The sequence below is a fragment of the Echinococcus granulosus genome, assembly GCF_000524195.1.
Source record: "Echinococcus granulosus chromosome Unknown EG_S00127, whole genome shotgun sequence".
Classification (NCBI taxonomy): domain Eukaryota; kingdom Metazoa; phylum Platyhelminthes; class Cestoda; order Cyclophyllidea; family Taeniidae; genus Echinococcus; species Echinococcus granulosus.
The window spans coordinates 95,404-113,940 of NW_020170507.1; the positions used below are offsets into that span (position 1 = coordinate 95,404).

Sequence of the window (18,537 nt, forward strand, 5' to 3'; positions counted from 1 at the left end):
TAAATGCCATGATTATCTGCCGCCACCTCTGCATCCTTTTGATAGCTATCAATGCAAAAACGTACTTTAATTTTAAATTTGCTTGAATTACGGGATTTCCAGGGTGGCATTTATACAACAGTTGGCAGGTTAAAGATGCATTCTATTTTGAGATGGTGAGGAAAACCACCTCGACGCATTTACAATTATGTTTGGAGTAATTTTATGTCAACTTAAGTTGACTGACAGTACCCTAGTTAATGCGTTCTCTTTCAGGGTTCTAAGGAAAAATTGCCCATCACAGCTCACATACCTTATGATTTGTAGTAATGACACCGATTCTGATAAGTTTGTAATAAATTTCTCTTCCATTCTTAGATAAAAAACAATTTTTCTTCTTGCATCGAAGAAGATAAGATCCGAACCAAATAAAATTGGTGGTCTGCTAGACATCATTCCTCTTTTTAAGCTCTTCTCCGTTAAAATTATTAAGGAGAGGTAAAAATATGGTTTCATTTAGGAGCCTAAAATATGACCTGATTCACGATGAATCCGTTAAATGATTAATTTATTTGGGCTTGATGTCCATCACGTAGTGCACCTTTTTCTTCATAATGCAAAATCTCCCTCCAAGACCAAAGTAACGCGCCATTGACAACGTAACTAACATTTCATTTATTTTGACGATTTGTTGCGGCTGTCAAGTCGATACAATGGTTGATGGTACAGTCTTACGATGAAATTGCCATTTAGGTGACAATACTGGTAAACTAGCTCTTCAAATTACCCTTAGCATCTCAAAAACCGAGAATTAGGTAATTGTAATAAAATTTAAGAAGATTGGTTACTCAATACTCTGGCTATTTTACGCAGAACCTCTGCCTATTCAGTAACTTTACTTCGCTGGGTTTTTGAAAAAGAGCAAAAGTCATTTTGATAGGAAACACATTAGATTTTGTTGATTTTACACACGTAAACCGGACCAATCAACTGCCACTCAGTACAGTCTTTAATTTTTCACCCATTCCCATTTTAATTGGTTTGTCTTCGGGATGAAAATAACCCTAGGTCAACTTTTGAACTCATCGGTGTTGTATTCTGCAGTAGTTAGTTACACCATCGTCTAATTTCATTCAACACCTCAACAATGATCTACTGCGGGATCTTCAGCTGTATTACAAAAAACAGGGTACTTTAAAGGAACCCTTTAATGTCCATGGTCATTCAGAAAAAATGGCCTAAGTCATCTCACATACCTAGAAAATCAGCTAGGCTATGCTGGATTAATGGCAGTTCCTCTCATTTTAATTTGCTATATCTCTGGAAAGTGAAGTATTTTTTGCAAAATTTAATTGTAAAATGATTTTTAGGGGCGGATAATTGGTTTGATCTAAATTGTACTGTTAATTCGGTTGTGGTTCGTATGAGAAAGCGCATCCATAATCCACCACTTGTTTTTACCTCCTTCCCGTAGGCAAACGAGCCTTAATGACGCAGTCACTTCACGTCCAGTGGTAATTACAACCCGCCTATCATAATTTGAAGGTATTCATTCTTGGCATAGCTAAAAGGTTTTCTTCTTCGCCACCCCTACCTCTAGCTCTCAGAACTGGAAACCTTATTCCGCACCACTTGTCTTCATATAAGCCTAGGCATAATGGTAAATTTACGGATTAGTTTGGCTAATGTGGGCACATGTGATGGTTCGTTCTTTGAAATTTCACAGACAGGTCTTTTGTAGTAGCTGCGTAATTCCAGACAGCAGAATGTCAATAAATAACCCTTTCATTGATCTCATGTTAATTGCATAATTTTAGAACGACTTCATTCATGATTAATATATGCCGACTGAATGTGTAATACGTGCATATTTTGTTTAACTCTTGGCATTGATAGCGGGCCATCTAGGGGCGCCACCATTACACTTTCGTCAAGTAGTCTGGTCTTTGCACCATGTTAATAGCCCCATGCCCTCCTTTACATATTATGCCCAAGTATTAAGATTTCTTCTGTCTTCAGAGAGGCTACAACAAGTCTCATGAATTCTTCGGATTTCTTTGCATCTGCGCAATACACTGACAACTTTGATTGATGCGTTAAGGGCATACCTGTCTTATTCCAAATTATGCGAGTGTTTGGTGGCATTTATCACCGCGAAACTGATTCTGGAAAAAATATACGTGTAAATAATGTTTTACGTTGGTCGCTTGTTTAACACTTGGTTTTGGTAAAGGGGCCACTTAAGGGCTCCGCCATTGTAAGTTCACCGGGTGGGCTGGCCTCTGGCTTGTATCGGTAGCCCCAAGCCCCACGGCATGTCGACAGTCCATATTCTGTCCAAGTCGTTACAAGTATATTGAATATGGCACACCAAAATGCAAATAAGTACGTCAGTTTTGTTATTTTAACTGCATGTATTTTGCATAAAGCATGGGTAGATAACCCGGTCACTCAAGAACCGAACGAATGTGGCAAGAGAGGAGATGAGCACTTCGATATAGTAAATATAAGAAATGATTTAGTTCAAAACTTAGTGTTGATGCGAATAAGGAAAGTAATTGTTCTACAGTTCCACTGTTTTTGTCAGGTCAGAAAGTGAAAGGAGTTTCGAATAGGACTGAGACATTTACCAGTAAATCAAAGTTCGCGTTCTAAACCAAAGCTACACTGTTAGTAGCTTAAATTTAGTGGCTTAGCTTAAGAACGGATGCTAAATCCATTTTCAATAGATAATGCTCAATTTTCAACGTTTTGGGGATTAAAATTTAAGTAGTCGCTTTTGAAAACGATTATAAACCGATCCATCTAAGTCCAGTTTTAACAAACTTTTAGTATTTCAGCACCGAACGTGGTTTAAAGGGAGGTTTGGGTAATAAATAAGGTGTGCTTGACCACCAATTTGTCATATGAGCAGTGCTACGATTCTCCATAAAACAAAAACACATTCGGCTGAAATTCGATATACTTTGACTCATAAATCTACTCCTCTATTATTTTCATCCTGAATGAATAAATGAAAGCGATTACTTCTAATAAAATCAGAAATTTTCGGGCCGTCAAAACATATTTCACATAAAAAGGGACTTGCAAAATTCACAGCACCTGTGGAAGAAGGTACTAGTTATCCACCCCTAATGGGTTTTATGCCCACCACTGAAATATATTAATCATCTTCGCCCGTTACTAAAACACCAAAATGTAGCTAGGCAAGACATAATGCATCCTTGAAAGGTATCAGTGATGTTTTGAATTTCTTTAGCACATTGAAGGTACTTATACTTGGCAGACAGTAACACTGATGCTATTAGCATGCGTTCTCTCAATGCCGAGAAAATTCAAAGGCATAGGAAGCAACTGAAGACGCATTTAACCCTAGGAATCATGGAACGCTTACTTCCAACTTTCACTCATAGCGAAAGCAGTCAGTAAGCAAAAGTGCGTGAGTTCTTGAGATGAAGGATGTAGTATATTAATGGTTTGTTAAGCTCACGGGTTTGATAACGGGCTATGCCAGTAGTCGTAAGCTCTACTGTGCATCGGCAATACATACTGCCACGATATTGTCCTTCTTCTCCAAGAAGTTGCAGGAGGTTATAAAAGGTTTCCGAGTTCATATCTCTCAATTTTTATTTTTTGACTGCTTGGTGATTTTGCATTTGAAATGTTAAGAATTCTACCATAAACATAGGCATGTAAAAACCTCAACAAAAGACACTTACTACATTTGTGAGCAGTCTAAAAAGATTTATTTTGGAAGAAATCATCCACGAAAATAACATATACAGGATCTGCAACTCTGCAGACTTCTACTCTTCAGGGTTTTACAGGCGTAATCATCGGGAAGGCAATATTTAGATACCTTATTCTATTAGTAGTTGAAACCTTATATTTTCTCTTATTTTCACAATCCAATCTTCCGTCTATTTTTCAACACTTGGACCTTAAGTCTCCATGGATCGTAGTTTGCAATATCCTGGCAGCATGTAGTCGCATCTCTCTCTCAGACTTCTAGCCCTTCCCTGAGCCAATACTAGTTCATTCTTATGCTTTGGTATGGTCTCTTATAACCTTATCTTTATCTTAATTCAAAAATAAAAACGTTTCGCCTCTATTTATCTCTGAGCATCCCAGTGGCACATCAAGAAGGCCACAAGCTGTTGAAGTATGCATGCGTATTGAGACTTCCCTCTAGACGAGAGAAACCATAATACTCTTACAGAATATGTAGATTTTACAAAAGTAGGGCTTAGGACCTGACCATCCGGCTATTGTGAAATGATGAAGCACCTATGTTCCACTTTACCAAAGCATTACATAACCCCTCTCCTCTTTTGAGTGTAGTCCCCAGCGTTCCCCTTGACCAGCCCCCAACTTCAGCCATCACAACGCAATCGGTGCTGTAAGGAAACACCCACGAGTCGATCGTGCCAGTCATCAAGTTTTTATGCAACTGAGGAGGCACTTGACCTCACTGTCATTGTTCCCTCTTGGCAAATCCACTGGATCTGAGTTCCGTCCTCTATGGGAGCTAAATTCGTGGACAGAGAAATGTGTTGGTCAACACGTGTATCATGGCTAGTCGTAGGATTACTGATCTAACAGCATAGTCACATAACAAAGGACGATAATTTACATCGTTCCTTGAAAGCAGGGCTTCGCTTCCATTCCTCCTTGCTACGCTGTTCTCGCTTCAATGCTGCTTAGCCATATCTCTTTGGGCTCTGTTCAGGTAGTGGAGAATTGAAGGAGGTATCACGGTTTCACATTATTGATATCCGTATATAGAAATGGTAGACAAGTCCGTAAAACATCTTAACAGATGGTTAAAGGCTAGTGTCGCATTACTGAAGAACGCTAGATTGACGTAACTGCTAGAGGTAGAGGTCAGTTACAGCCGTTTGGTTAGGGATCATTTTGGCTTCTCCCATCTGCAGTATTTGCACCTCATTCGCCTCGCTAAGGCTTATCACCCAGCCCTGGCCATTGGGATAGATGTACTTTAATATCGGGTTCACTTTCAGCTGCCACCAAAGTAGCGCCTCTTGACTTCCCTGAAGACAATATACTCAAGCAGAATATGTATTGCCAAAATAGTGGAGGATGTGGTGCTACTGGTTTGATCCGGCGGCTAGCCCACCCGCATTATGTACACAAACGAAGCACCCAAGTAGCCCCTTTTTCGTAACCAAGATTTATGCAACCAGCGCATTACACATACCCATACAGTGCGTCATGTAGACATTCCTATACTTTAATTTTAGCAGGAAATTCCTTCATGCACAAAATTGTCCATTTTTTAAATGACTAATATCTTACAATTAAGTCAATAATGAATTCATGCTGAATAGGCACACTTTTTGACCTCTGCGGAGGAAAACATTCATACCTGTCAACTATCTGTTTCCAAATCCGGTTTCTTCTATCTACCAATCATCCAAAAATCTATGAATTTGCAAAATTAAAAGAGACTAGGTTTTTTAAACCTCCTGATTTATTTCAGAGGTATCAGACAAAATTATTATTTTTAGGATTTTTCGTTCGCATTTTAGCAACAAATTCTCCAAGGAATTGGTAAAAATAAAACCCGAAATTCGCCTTTTCTGGCTTAATCGCACACTCATAACCCACTGACTCTTCACATTTTCCAAGTGCTGATCTAACCTTTGCAGGAATGGGCGCACTTTTGAGCCAGCATACTTTGACCGAAATGAATCCTTTCCAGGCTTGTTCGCGCTTGGCATTGACTGTCGGCTATCGACATCAAGAAAATGTCAGCAAGAGAAGCGAATGCAAAGAAACATCGAAAGTGATTTTTTACAGTCTGCTAAGTTAAATCAAAGCCTGTTCATAGTATTTTTTGCTCCGTCTGGGTAATATGGTAGTCTTACGTTATATGGAATGTCCACAGGGTTGCCTTGATTAAGTTCGGGAATCGCATTTACCCAATCACAGGTTGTTATTGGTGATTACGTCGCTAAACAGTTACACTAGGGCCTGACTGCTTGGGATTTTAATTGATATTGCTAGCCAAGAGCCATACCTGTGGAAAAAGGTCCGCAGGCTATCGATAACCAACTACTGTGCTGGTGGCTTTTAAATATTGGTGGTACTTAACTACACATAATGAGGCATAGGACTATTTATAGGATTTGTCTCCCATGTATTTTGAGTAGTTTCAAAACCACATACTTTGCTGTTTAATGTCTGATGTTCCACTGCTGTACGTCTACCAGCTTCATTCAAATTCTTCAAAATTACGGGGAAGCGTGACGGTCTGCACATTTACCCATCCCTCAACACAGGTCTTATATGAGACGGAAGTCTAGATCCGGTAAAATCTCCATGAGGGATCATGACGTTGTGATCAAGTAACTCCCCAGTTGCAGAGAATTTTGATGACTAGCCTGGTTGGCTCGGACTCAAAAGAGGAGAGGGGATATGTAATGTGTTAGCTGCTTGTTTAACTCTCGATTTTGGTAGAGGTCATATCTAGGTGCTCCGCCGTTGCACCTTCACCGGATGGGCTGGCCTATGGGTTATGTCAGCAGTTCCAGCTCTACTATGCGTCGAGTATTATGGATTTTTTCGTCTTCAAAGAAGCCTGGGTGCACTACATATACATTTGCATATGCTCTCAGCCTACCTCGGTCACAGATCCGATCTATCATCTACAGCTCAATTCTGGGCAATACTGAAAAAGGCCACAATAATGCTAATATTGGCCATTATTTGCACCTGCCAAACTCTGATTCTTGGTGCTCTGAAATGTTTAAAGTTCGAAATTTTTTTATGAGTTTAGCTTTATGGTTACAGTTTACCACAGAACCAGCTTGGATACCGCGATGTCAAATGGGATGGTCAATTAAAACACTGACATACCTTAGCACCCAATCTGATCTATCTGGTTTAGAGGCCAAATAAGGATTGCCTAGGAAGCCTGCGATTTTGTTTACGCAGACTGAAGGAGTGACCCCACACAGAGATGCGCGTATATGAGTGTGAGGTTGATTCGCCCAAAGAGGGGGTCATGTGTGGTCTTTAATGTCGGTACTTCATTCACAGTCTCTGGGTCTGTGCGTGTGCTTGTATCTGGGTTTTTGTGTCTCTCTCCCCCGATGGGGTGGTGGGTAATGGCAACGTGATTCACTGCAGAACGAGAGCTCCAGCTGAAGGTACAGACAAAATAAAGATGATTAAAAGGAAGAAAAAGGTTTAGGGGATTCCCTTCTTCAGTCTCTTTTTGTGTTACTCTTCGGTGAAAATATCTTGGTGATCGTAGGTAGCTATGGGGATGACTGCTCTTGTGCTGATAAATAGAAGGCGGGGGACTTAAGATGACCCGAGAGTGCACCGCTTCCCTTAAGGATGATAGAAATTTTTTGGGGATTAGAAAAACTAGGAGTTTTTTTCGGGTATCTATACTTTTGGAAACGTATAAAAACCAGTCAATTAAACTGCTGAATAATTGACATCGAAAAAATATTGGTGTCATCGCTATATGACAACGCTTAATGGTGATAGCTTTCATTCCACAAGACCAGTTGAAGACGCCTATTCAGTGGAAAATTTTATTATGAATTTGGCTACATCGAGAATAGAATTGAGGCCTTTATTGTTCTCACATTGGCTGAAGGTATCTGCTTAATTTGCAGAATGCGTTATTATTGCCTATAGAGGTAACGAGTTGGATTTGTACTAGAAATACGAATTAGGAAATTTATTTGGTCAGAGGTTTCGAGGACTAAATCCATCCTTGAATTTCAGTGGTTCATTAATTAGAGTTTAACTCTTAAAAACGATACATAGTACGTGGCATATTATGCTAAATAATCTTGGAAATCGCAATCGCTGTTTACGCGGAGCCGGCCTAAACACGAACAGATGGATTCGTAGACGATAACTAATTCCTTGGTTAAATCCAACCCAAATTGTCAATAAAAAGATCATCTTTGATACTTTTTTTGAAATTTATGGTGTTCCTAAATTAACGCGAATACTCTCATTAATCTAGAAGGAGAGAACAGGAAAATAGATTATAGTGCCCCAAGATTTCCCTGTAGACCAAAGGAGCCACACTAATAGGGTAGAGTAGATTTGTATTCGATGTACAGTAGGGCTTAAGCCTACTGGCATGCCTCGGAGGCCAGCCTACCCGGCGACGATGCAGTGACTGACCACCTAAGTGGCCCCTTCAAGAAAACTGAGAGTTGAATAAACAATTAACGAATTCCGTAGAGGCTCTCCTCCTTCTAGAGTCGTTTTAGTGCTTTCATTGGTCTACTTCCCCCATTAGCCATCACAACTTAATCGGCGTTGTAAGGAAACACCCACGAGCCATCCATGCCAGTCACTGAATTTCCTCACAACCGAGGACGTCTGACCACAATGTCACTGATCCCTCATAGAAATTCAACTGGATCTAGAGCTTCGTCCTGCACGGCAACTAAAAACAGGGAAAAGGAGTGTAATGACCAACACTTATGTTCGTAGCCAGTCGCTGGAACACTGGTCTAAAGGCAAAGTCATGTAAAAAAGGACTGAATGTAACATCCTTTCGTAGAGATAGGGTTTGGCTTTCATTCCTCCTTGCCACGTTGTTCTCACTTCAGAGTTACCCTATCATATCCATCAGGGTATCGAGCTAAAAGAGAAGTGGAGGTGTTGCGTTCCCACGTATTTTTTATCTTCATTCAGGAGGGTAAACAACTCCGTAATGGAACTTTTCAGATGGTTAACGGCTGGTGTCGCTTCCGCTGTTAATAGCATTCCTGCAGAACACGAGATTGGTGTAATTGCTGGAAGTAGACATCATTTTTAGCCACCCTATTAAGGTTGGTCACCGATTCTCCCATCCGCAGCATGTGCACTTCTTTCGCCCTTCCAAGTTCGTCAGCTAATAGTAGAAATCAGGATAGATGTACCTTAAGACGGGGTTTGCTTTCCGCTGCCACCACAACAGCGCCTCGTGACTTTCCTGATGACGGCGGAAATAATAATACTAGGACAGAATATATATTGTCGACGTAGAGAAGAGCTTGGAGCTACTGACATGGCCCAAAGACTAGGTCGCCAGGACGAGGTATAATGGTGGAGCCCCTAAGTCCTCCATTGCCAAAACCGAGAGTTTAAGCAAACAACCAATATATTACAGCATCATAAAATGTTATGGTAATTAACATAAAGGGCAAACTTTCATCGTGTTAGGGGTTTCCTTGGGAATGCTTGCAATGCGTCTCATATCCGACTTAACACAATTTCTTACATCAATGAGATGTAAGTATCAACGCTAAAATATGTCTTTGCAAAGAAACAACCAATTTCAGTAGAATTATTCATAACAATTTGTATTGCTTGTTCGAATGTACCTTTTAGACTAGAGAGGAGCAGTAGATACAAACCTTGTGATAAACAGGGCACCATTGGCCTCCGGAGTGGAAATGCACCCTCAACACACTTAGACCGTGATGCTTGTAGCCCTTTATCTATCGTTGTTTATAGAAGCGTGTCTTCAGCCAACTCGGCTGCTCGTCGAATGGGTTTGAAGGCTGAGGTGGAAGATGGAAACACCGAGCCTACAACAATACCTCATTAATTTACTTAGATAAAAGTCTTTGAAATTACTTTTTTTCCTAATTGAGCCAAATGCCTTTGTGCTAAAAAATGTGGGGCTATGATGATGATTAACCCATCTGTCTGGACACAAAATAATGTGTTGCAGTTTTTGGGTACTTTTAATAGGTTTAAAAACCATTTACATTTCTGAAGGAAAATGAATGCCGAATGACTGACGAAGCATCATGAAGATTGTCTGTTTTCAATGCTCTCTAGTTTACACTTGGAATACAATAATAAAGTGTTTTTAGCTTTAGCAAAGGCCACATTTTCAGTTGATAGCTGTGATACCACAGCGGGAGCTTAATGAACCTAAAAAACCGTGTCAAATTCCTCGGAAGGTCTTATTCTGACAGGGACTACGATGTATTACAAAAAAGAGTTGTTACTGATTGCTATAGACTGTTGCCTTGCTGAAATTCCCTAGGACCTCAGTTCGAGTGAACTGCACTTCAACTTCGGTTGCTACTTATGGGAAATGTATCATTTGGGCTAGAAAACATAACACTTTAAATCAACTGGAGGGTGATTCATGAACCAGAGGTGCATTAGCTGAACATCTTAGAGTAAATTCTTTCAAATCCTTTAATTATATAGATGGCATAGCCTGCCCTTTGGATTAAAAACGACTGTTCTAGGACTACCTTCCCGAGGCTACGCCTGAAGACAAAAAGGAGACATAAAACTTGGGCATAATATGTGTTACCGACGTGCATTAGGCCTTGGGACTACTGACAAGGCTTAAAGTCAGTCCTTTAGGTGTAGGAACAATGGCAGGGCACCCAAGTGACCTATTGCCAAAACTGAGAGTTAAACAAGTGGTTGAAGCATTACAGTACTTTAGACATTTATTTGAAAGGCTGGAACAATTCCATATTTTAAACACAGATTAGACACTTACGTGGAAATGTTTAATAATACCTGAGTTTACTGCAATGGACCTGTTTCCATATACAAATACACAGATTGAGCCAGCAAGAATTTAAAACTTTAGATGGAATACCCTGCAAACGATGAATTTGATGTCGTAATGAACTAAAACCTATGCAATTTTAAAGGCCCCATGCCAATGGTAATGAAAACTACCAGCAAATAGGGTTCAGTAGAAAAGGAAACGGCTGGTTTCAATCTCGGGGGTAGGCATTAGTAATGTCCCGGGGGAGGGGCATCTTCCCAGACTATTGATGATAGTGATGGCAGGCACCCGGCTGAAGTTACGGCACAGTAAACGTCTGAGCATAATGGGTAGGGAAGCAGTTGTCGGAGGGTGTACGGGAGCCAGACCACTTCAACAGATGGTTTTAACAGTTGGTGTTTTTTTGCCTCACCTATAAATGCTTGCGTCATGTGTGTATCTGTGGTGTGGATGGAAACATCCTGTTGATGTAACCTTCTCCACACGCTTGTTAGGGAAAAGACTGATGGGAAAAGACTGTTCCCTAGGTGTGCAGTGTCTACCTTTCTACCCCAAACAAACCTCTTATTCCGCTTGTGTAATAGCTAAAGGGTGAGATCAAATCCCTCCTGAACTAGTTAACTGGCGTACCTCATAACTAATGAATAGGTGTATCTAAAAAGTTGGAACTTGGACATATCAAAAATAAACCTTGCTACTTTTCCTTTTTGGTGAACTTTCTTCCTTGGACGCATAATTCAAAACATGATTACTTCTGCATGAACAATTCAATAGATAATTTACCACGTAAAAAACTTGAGAATTAGTCCTTTAATCAGTGTTTATGGTTATGATCGTGTAATTAAAGCTTTTAACAAACCCTTATTTCTGTAAGGAAGCTATCAAGTTCCAGATTATAGCCGCTTTCCTAAAATTAACTCCAAGTCCATACTTGTGATACAGTGAATGCATGTGCCCGCAGTTGACCTATTACAGCATTCAATGATTTCCCGATCAAGATGGGGATGATCCGTTTGCCACTTTGGAGAAAAGCGGCATCAAATGTGGAGATCTCTCAACAAAAGTAATTTGCAGTCAAGTGCAATCATATTGTCACAAGTGGTCGCTTTAAATGTATTTTAAGAGTTGTGAGTCAGGAATCTTAAGGATTTTATAAATCAGCAGATTATCAGACGAATTCCTTTATAATAAATTTAGAATAATCTACCAAATTCATTAATCATTCTTTGACTGAATTTTGCTTTGATTTTGTGATAATTTTAAGGCCTTGTGCGTGAAACCTTCGCGTGGGAAAATTTGCGCGAGCTTTTGATCCAAAGGCATTGGAGCTAATTCAATTGAACCATTCGAATTGTCGAATCAGTTGAATGACTACAGAGCCCCGAAACTTTCGCGAAGACGAAGATAGATTATATTAGGGCAACATATACATTGTCAACGTACGGTAGGATTTGGGGCTACTGGCATTGTCCAAAGGGCAGACCACCCGGCGCGAGTACAGTGACGGAGTCCCTAAGCGGCCCATTACCAAAACTGAGAGTTAGATAAAACAAATAGCTAACTGCAATGATAATGCGTGTATGACCGTATAAGCAAGGACGATTACTCATTTAATGGGAAACAACTGCTTTTGCAATGCTAATCACATTTTTTCGATTCTTCTGGAGTTTACCACCAAGAAGTTTTGTCCGCTGGCCCACCCCACAGCAAGAGTTGTAAATAAATACAATTGAGATTGATTTCGACTGAAGAGAAGATGTGATGTGCTTACAGTTAAGGTAAACCATTATCATTGTTTATTTATTTTTTGTGTAATTCATTAATGCTTTGAACTTGTTTATACCCTAATTTTCATCTAATTGGATTCCCTGCTATTATCCTTGTTTTGTTGATCACTGTTAGTCTCAAATTTGATTGTATTTCTGTAAAATTAAGTTAACCACTAATTAAGAAGGATTATTGCAATAATGGCTCCAAAACTGTTTGTGTGTGATTCCACAGAAAAAGTAGGGCATTTTCTGCGAAAGAATGCGAATTTAGTGTAAAATATTTATCTGTTGTATACCATTAATTATTTTCCTCCACTTTTCAGTCCATCTGACAGTAATCACGATCTGAAAGTGTTAATCTACCACACGATAGATGCTTAAGACATCGAAATCAGAGGCCACGCTCACAGTTCTTCTAAATGGGGCAGAGTTTTCCTGTATTTATGGAAAATTCTTCCATACTTTGGCAGATCCCGAGAAATGGAGGGAATTCATCTAAAAGCGTGATACAAGTTTACTTGTGGCACTGGAAATGTGATAGCCGCCTTTCTACGCTTGACTCTAGGTTTCAGCTTAGGGGATAATTGGCAACCTTATAGAGAGCACTATTTGTAAAGCGATTTTAGTAAGTATTTAGCTGTAAGCTACCACTTTTATGAAGTACATGGGTGTCCTAATGGGAAATCTTTTGTTCACTTTTAAAAAACACTGAAACTTTAGGCAAAAAAATAATTATAAGTTACTTATAGTTGTTGAAATCTACTAAAGAGCATCAATGAGTCGATATATTTTGTCACGAAGTATGAAACCTTGACCTCTTAAACCATAAATGGGGTATTTTCCGACTTACACCTCATGTAAGCATGTCCCCACTTCTCCGTATTTAAAAGCTTCAGAGTTATTTGTGTAAAATCACTCATAATTAAACAAAACTTGTGCGTTTTGTACATAATTTTATTATCAAAACGAGAACAGTGAACATCAGGGAGACATTTTGGTCGGCAAGGTTTCGATTATAGAATGAATATAGGGTAAGTTATGCAAAAGGCCAATTATTTGTTTAAACCATAGTTTTAGTAACGGGCCACTTAGTGGCTCCGCTGCTTTACCTCCGCCAGGCGGCTTGGCCTCCGAACTTCGAAAATACACATTTTGTCCGAGTGTTGTTTTTTGTCTTCAGAGAAGTCTTGGGACTCTACGGTGTCTCACGGTTCAATCTGTTCTGTTTGATGTATTAGGATTTTGAACCAAAGTCTATAAGATAAGGTCCAAATAGACTTGCGATGCCGATCACATGAAAGCTGATATACTGAGGGCATACGCATCTCTAAGTATGCATTTAAAAAATAACACACTTCAACTGCTATAATAGTTACCAGAGGGTGAAGTATTTAAAATAAATTAGCAATATTAATAGGATAATTTGCATGAAGAGACCCCACGTAAGTTAATTAAACTCCTTCGTTCCGACTTAGCTCATCAATAATAAATCTTTTATCGAGATTTCTTGGAACAGTCCGAATATCTAGTAGACCTATTATCATCTGCACAGGGAAACCCTTAATTTTTTAGTTCTTGTAAGGAAACCAAAGTTTTAATCCATCATAAACTGCTAGTCAATTACTTCGGTCAAGCCACAAGTTGAAACTCTCAGAATACGCAACCTGGATGTATTATTTTCCGCAATGCCAAAATAAGTCCACTATAGATGCTTCAAAAATAAAACCTTTTTAAAAACTTTTTCCATGGTAAGTAAATAGGTGATTGTGGACATTAAGTAGGCTCCATTTTTAACCCAAATGCAACCATTTTAGCCACTTCTGCTCATAGACTGCCAAATGGACAAATGTAATAACCAATATTAAAACTTGATAACGTCTGGAAGTACAACTCAGTATTATTTCTGAATCAGTTTTAAGGGGTCTCAAAAGAATAGTTAACGAGCAAAGGTTACTGATTACGTGATAGGCTGGATGTTTGCGTAACTCTTGTTCATGGTGACGGGCCAATTAGATGCTCTGCTATTCTGCCTTCAGCAGGTGGGCTGGCCCCCGGGCCATGCCAATAGCTCCAACCTTTAGTGTACGCCGACACTACATATTCCTCCCGAGTAGTATGTCTCCTTTCGTATTCACTGAAGTCCGGGACAGCTACAGTTTATTACAAAAATTACCGAATTAGGAGCAGAATTTGTGAGGGAACTCATACAACGATTTCCTTCCTGACTTGCTTACTCATTTACATATCTAGCGAATTTTCACACAAAATATGGTATACACTTAGCATAATAAATTTGCTTTTGTAATTCACCAATACATGCACTTTTTATTTCAACCCTCTTTTTTAATTCCTTTGCATAATTTTTAAGTTTAATATTCAAGGCCAAATACAGTCAGGTTCAATACAGCCATAGAGTGGAAATGGATCATAGATCGGGTATTTACAAGAAACTTATAAAACTGATTGGCGTCTTATTCCCAGAAGGCATTATGCATTCTCAAGAAAAGCAAATGAATTTATAGAATACATGTTGTTGAACATAAACGTTGGGTCAGGTTCAAGACTGATATGCAAGCCAAGGGGGACAGAGATCCAGACGACTATTGGTAACAAGTAACCATTTCGCCATAATCCGTCATGTGGAGTCACAGTGGGAAAGGCGATGGTTGTATTTGCGTGAGAAAAGTAAATGGTAATGACAATGGAAAGGTTCCCGTGGTCATTTAGGAAAGATTAACTGCTGTAAATCACAGTAGTTGTATTCTAAGCCAAGAACTCTAGGCCACTGATAATTTTCTCCCATTTTTGCATCTAGTATCTCAATAGTTTATGGTTTGTTTAGCAGCTTTTACCATCTTCTCAATTTAACTTTCACCTATAAGTAGGCACACTTATCCGAATGACCAGGTTTGATCTCTATGCTGTTTTCAAATACTTACAGTTCGTCTCAATAAAACTGGTTTATATTATTTTTAGGTGGAAGTGAAAAAGTCTCAAAGATTTGTGCAAATAATCTTGAAATTTATCCAATGTGAAAGGACTTTTGCCATAGTTGTTTCATTTGGAAGAAAAAGGCATTATAAAGGCTTTGTAAAACAGCCATTTGTGAGAAATAAGGGGATAAAGGGGGGTTTCATGCCAATAACGGCATCATCAATCGACTTACACATAAAGATGAAATTAGCTGTTACAGTTGCCAAGGTCGATAAAATGAGTTTTGTTTGGTGTAATTTTAATGCACACAAAAGGTTGACTACATTTAGTGGGTGAATTTGGGTTAGCCTACCCAACGACTGTGAACTCTCCTACGTTTTTTTTGGGGAACCACAGAGCCTTAGTAATGTGGTCAATTTATTACGCTAGCGTACAAGTAGGGCCTGTTCAGTGATGTTTTTTCGCTTTTACCCGTTTTTCTGTTACATAGTTCTGAAATAGCTTCCTAAGACCTCCTTGAAGACGCAAGAAGATATAATACTCGGGTAAAATGTATTGTCGGCATGCAATAGGGCATGGGGGTGCTGGCATGGCCCGTAGGCCAGGCCGCCAGGTGTAGGTACAATCGCGGAGCCCCTAAGTGGCTCATCACCAAAACTGAGAGTTATACAATTAAGATATTGCAGCAGTACACGTTTTTTCATGCATATTTTAATCGTGTAATCCTTTGACACATCGACGGTCAGGACTTCGGTAACCTATGTAAACTCTATTGCTTTTGCAGCGTTGCGATATTATTTCTTTACAGCTTCATCTAATTTGCAAATTCATTTTACGAGCCACCTATTTTGTGGAATTGTTTTAAAGGCAACAAAATTTCCAATTTGGTGCCCACTGTATTCATCATATGTGAAGTCATCAATTTAGATTGTGAAATCATTCACATTTAAATTAGATTCATAGTACGGAATAATCATAAATGGAACTTACACCATTGTCGTGTGTATTTTATTTTTCTATTTTTTTAAACGTAATCAAGTAGCCTGACTTATAAAGACCTTATTTTCTCATCAATACCGTCATGTTTTTGAATCGATATGGCACTACTTGGCTGCACTTGATCACACATCGAAATGGCGTTCTCATAAACACCCGGATCACAATAAAAGCTCAACCTGCAAGTAATTTTAACCAAACTGTTATGGCCTTATCAAATATATTAGCTGTCAAATGAACGAATATGGACTCATTCGAATTTGCACCAAATTCTACCAACCATCAATCATCTTTGATCACTAAAGGTCGAATAGGCAATAGTAAAAGTAAACCCTACCTTTCCTCAATTGATCATGGCCCTGGTGGCGCCGCGAGACTTCTCTGATGACGAAAAAATGCAGAATACTCGGGCAGAATATACATATTTATCTGCCATCAGTAGAGCTTGGGGCCAATATCATAGCCAGGAGACCACGTACAATGACGGAACCCCTAAGTGACTCGCAACCAAAACCACGAGTTAAACAAACATGTAATATATTACAGCCTCTTTCGTTTCATTCAGAAAAAAAATGTATTTTATTGCTGGAGCTGTTCATATCTAACCTGAGGGGGTGTAAGATGACATTGTAATTATCATGTCATTCTGGAAGGGGCTTGTGTGGGCATTTGTTGAGAGCAAAACTGAAGAACGAACACTTCATTATACCACGTACAGACGATTTATGGAGTCTGTCTCCAGGATGACTCGGTATGTACCAGTAGTGTAAACTAATTGAATAAAATTCACACCGTGATGCTATGGTTTGTTCTTTGTGCATGTTTATTAAATAACATTAGTAATGTAATCAAAGCAGCATTGTAGTTTTTGTGAATCATAACTAATCTCGAAGCGGATTGTTCTTAGCTGGATAGACGTGAATATCTAAACTATGTGTACGTGAAACAAAAGATTTAATATTTATCATTTATAGGACAAGACTTATTAAAAAGGCAATGGTACTTGGACAAGGCGCAAACACCAAAGGCTAGAAAGTAAACAACTCATGGGTAGCGGCTAAATCTTGATAGGGAGAAAGAACGCTCATTCAGTTCAATAAGACATTCTATTAATTTAACTACTGACCTACCTTTGTTAGCATTATACAGATGATTCTTAATCGTAAATTTACGTTTTTGCCTCTAGATATGCTGCCAAAGAATGATTACGCCGATAAATTTACTTACTTAAGAGATCTGATCTCTGTGGTGCTCAACCTCTTTAAGTTGAATGGTTTTGTTTTGATGTGGAGTGCGAATCCATATACTTTTCGTGATAGCTTTAAGTTATGGTTATATTCTGGAAGTTTTCTTCTAGCTAAAGCAGTAGTTATTTAAGGCTTTATCACCTTTCTCAAAGCCTATAGACTTCTTAGAAATTGTGCAACCGACTAGCACTAGGAGCGCCTAATCTTGGGGTTCTATTAAAGGGCAATATACCCGGTACAAATAAAGAAATCTACTTAAAATATTTTTCATGACATAAAGGATTCTTCCTTTAACAACACTGTCTTGTAGCCACTGGATTTTACATCCCCAGATGGCTAATTCTTTATCATCAAAGTCTGGTGATTGTAGAAATGAAAGTGGGGTTGGATAATTGGCCCCATTTTTAGAGGCTCTTGGGTTACCTCATCTTTTAAGAACTGAGAAACGGTTGGATAACATCGTAGACAGCACTTTCTGTCACTTTTGATTTTGCACATTTGAAAATCATAAAATCTTTGATTTACTTCCACACTAACGATTATAATAAATCGGTAGCGAGAAAGGCGGGTACAAATTAATCCTATTCCTATTTATTTTGTTGCTTTAATGCCTTGACTCGTAATTTCAACTAGAATCCTAACTCGTGGGCAAGGGTTTTCCCTTTTATCATATTTTGAGCAGGTCAGCTTTGGCATCAGGTGGCATAAGATCAATGCCAAAGGTGTGTTTAGTCAACCTCTACATTGATGAGTGTGAGAGCAACGCGCTGTTTCCACCACTTTTAAGGCTAATCACGCGACCTCTTCTGGCACAGCGATGGCATCCACCCATTTACATTGCCCTCCAAAGTACCACATCTCGCACCTCTTCACAGTAAGCTTCGTTATAAACAATCAGCGTGAAGTAAAAGACCTCTCGTCTTTCGCATAACCTTGCCGGCCAGCTTAATTGCACGAGTGACGAGTTAACCCTCACTAGACTCAGGATGGGTAGACTGATTCAAATAAAGTAAGGTAGTGTTTAAACACAAAAGTCATTACCAAACCCGAAGAATACGGTCATAAAGATGAAAGAGAAGGAAAA

At 39.2% G+C, this 18,537-nt stretch overlaps 1 protein-coding gene across 1 annotated transcript; it reads right to left on the reverse strand. All coding sequences in view use genetic code 11, as the record gives it.

Annotated features, from left to right (window-relative positions):
• Positions 1-7,891: 7,891 nt before the first annotated feature.
• On the reverse strand, positions 7,892-11,241 carry EGR_08996 (hypothetical protein; the record flags this gene model as incomplete). Its single annotated transcript, XM_024498245.1, has 5 exons — positions 7,892-7,934; positions 9,242-9,352; positions 9,564-9,707; positions 10,513-10,626; positions 11,138-11,241. The coding sequence occupies 5 exons, from the start codon at positions 11,239-11,241 to the stop codon at positions 7,892-7,894; spliced, it is 516 nt and encodes a 171-aa protein (XP_024347342.1).
• Positions 11,242-18,537: the final 7,296 nt, after the last annotated feature.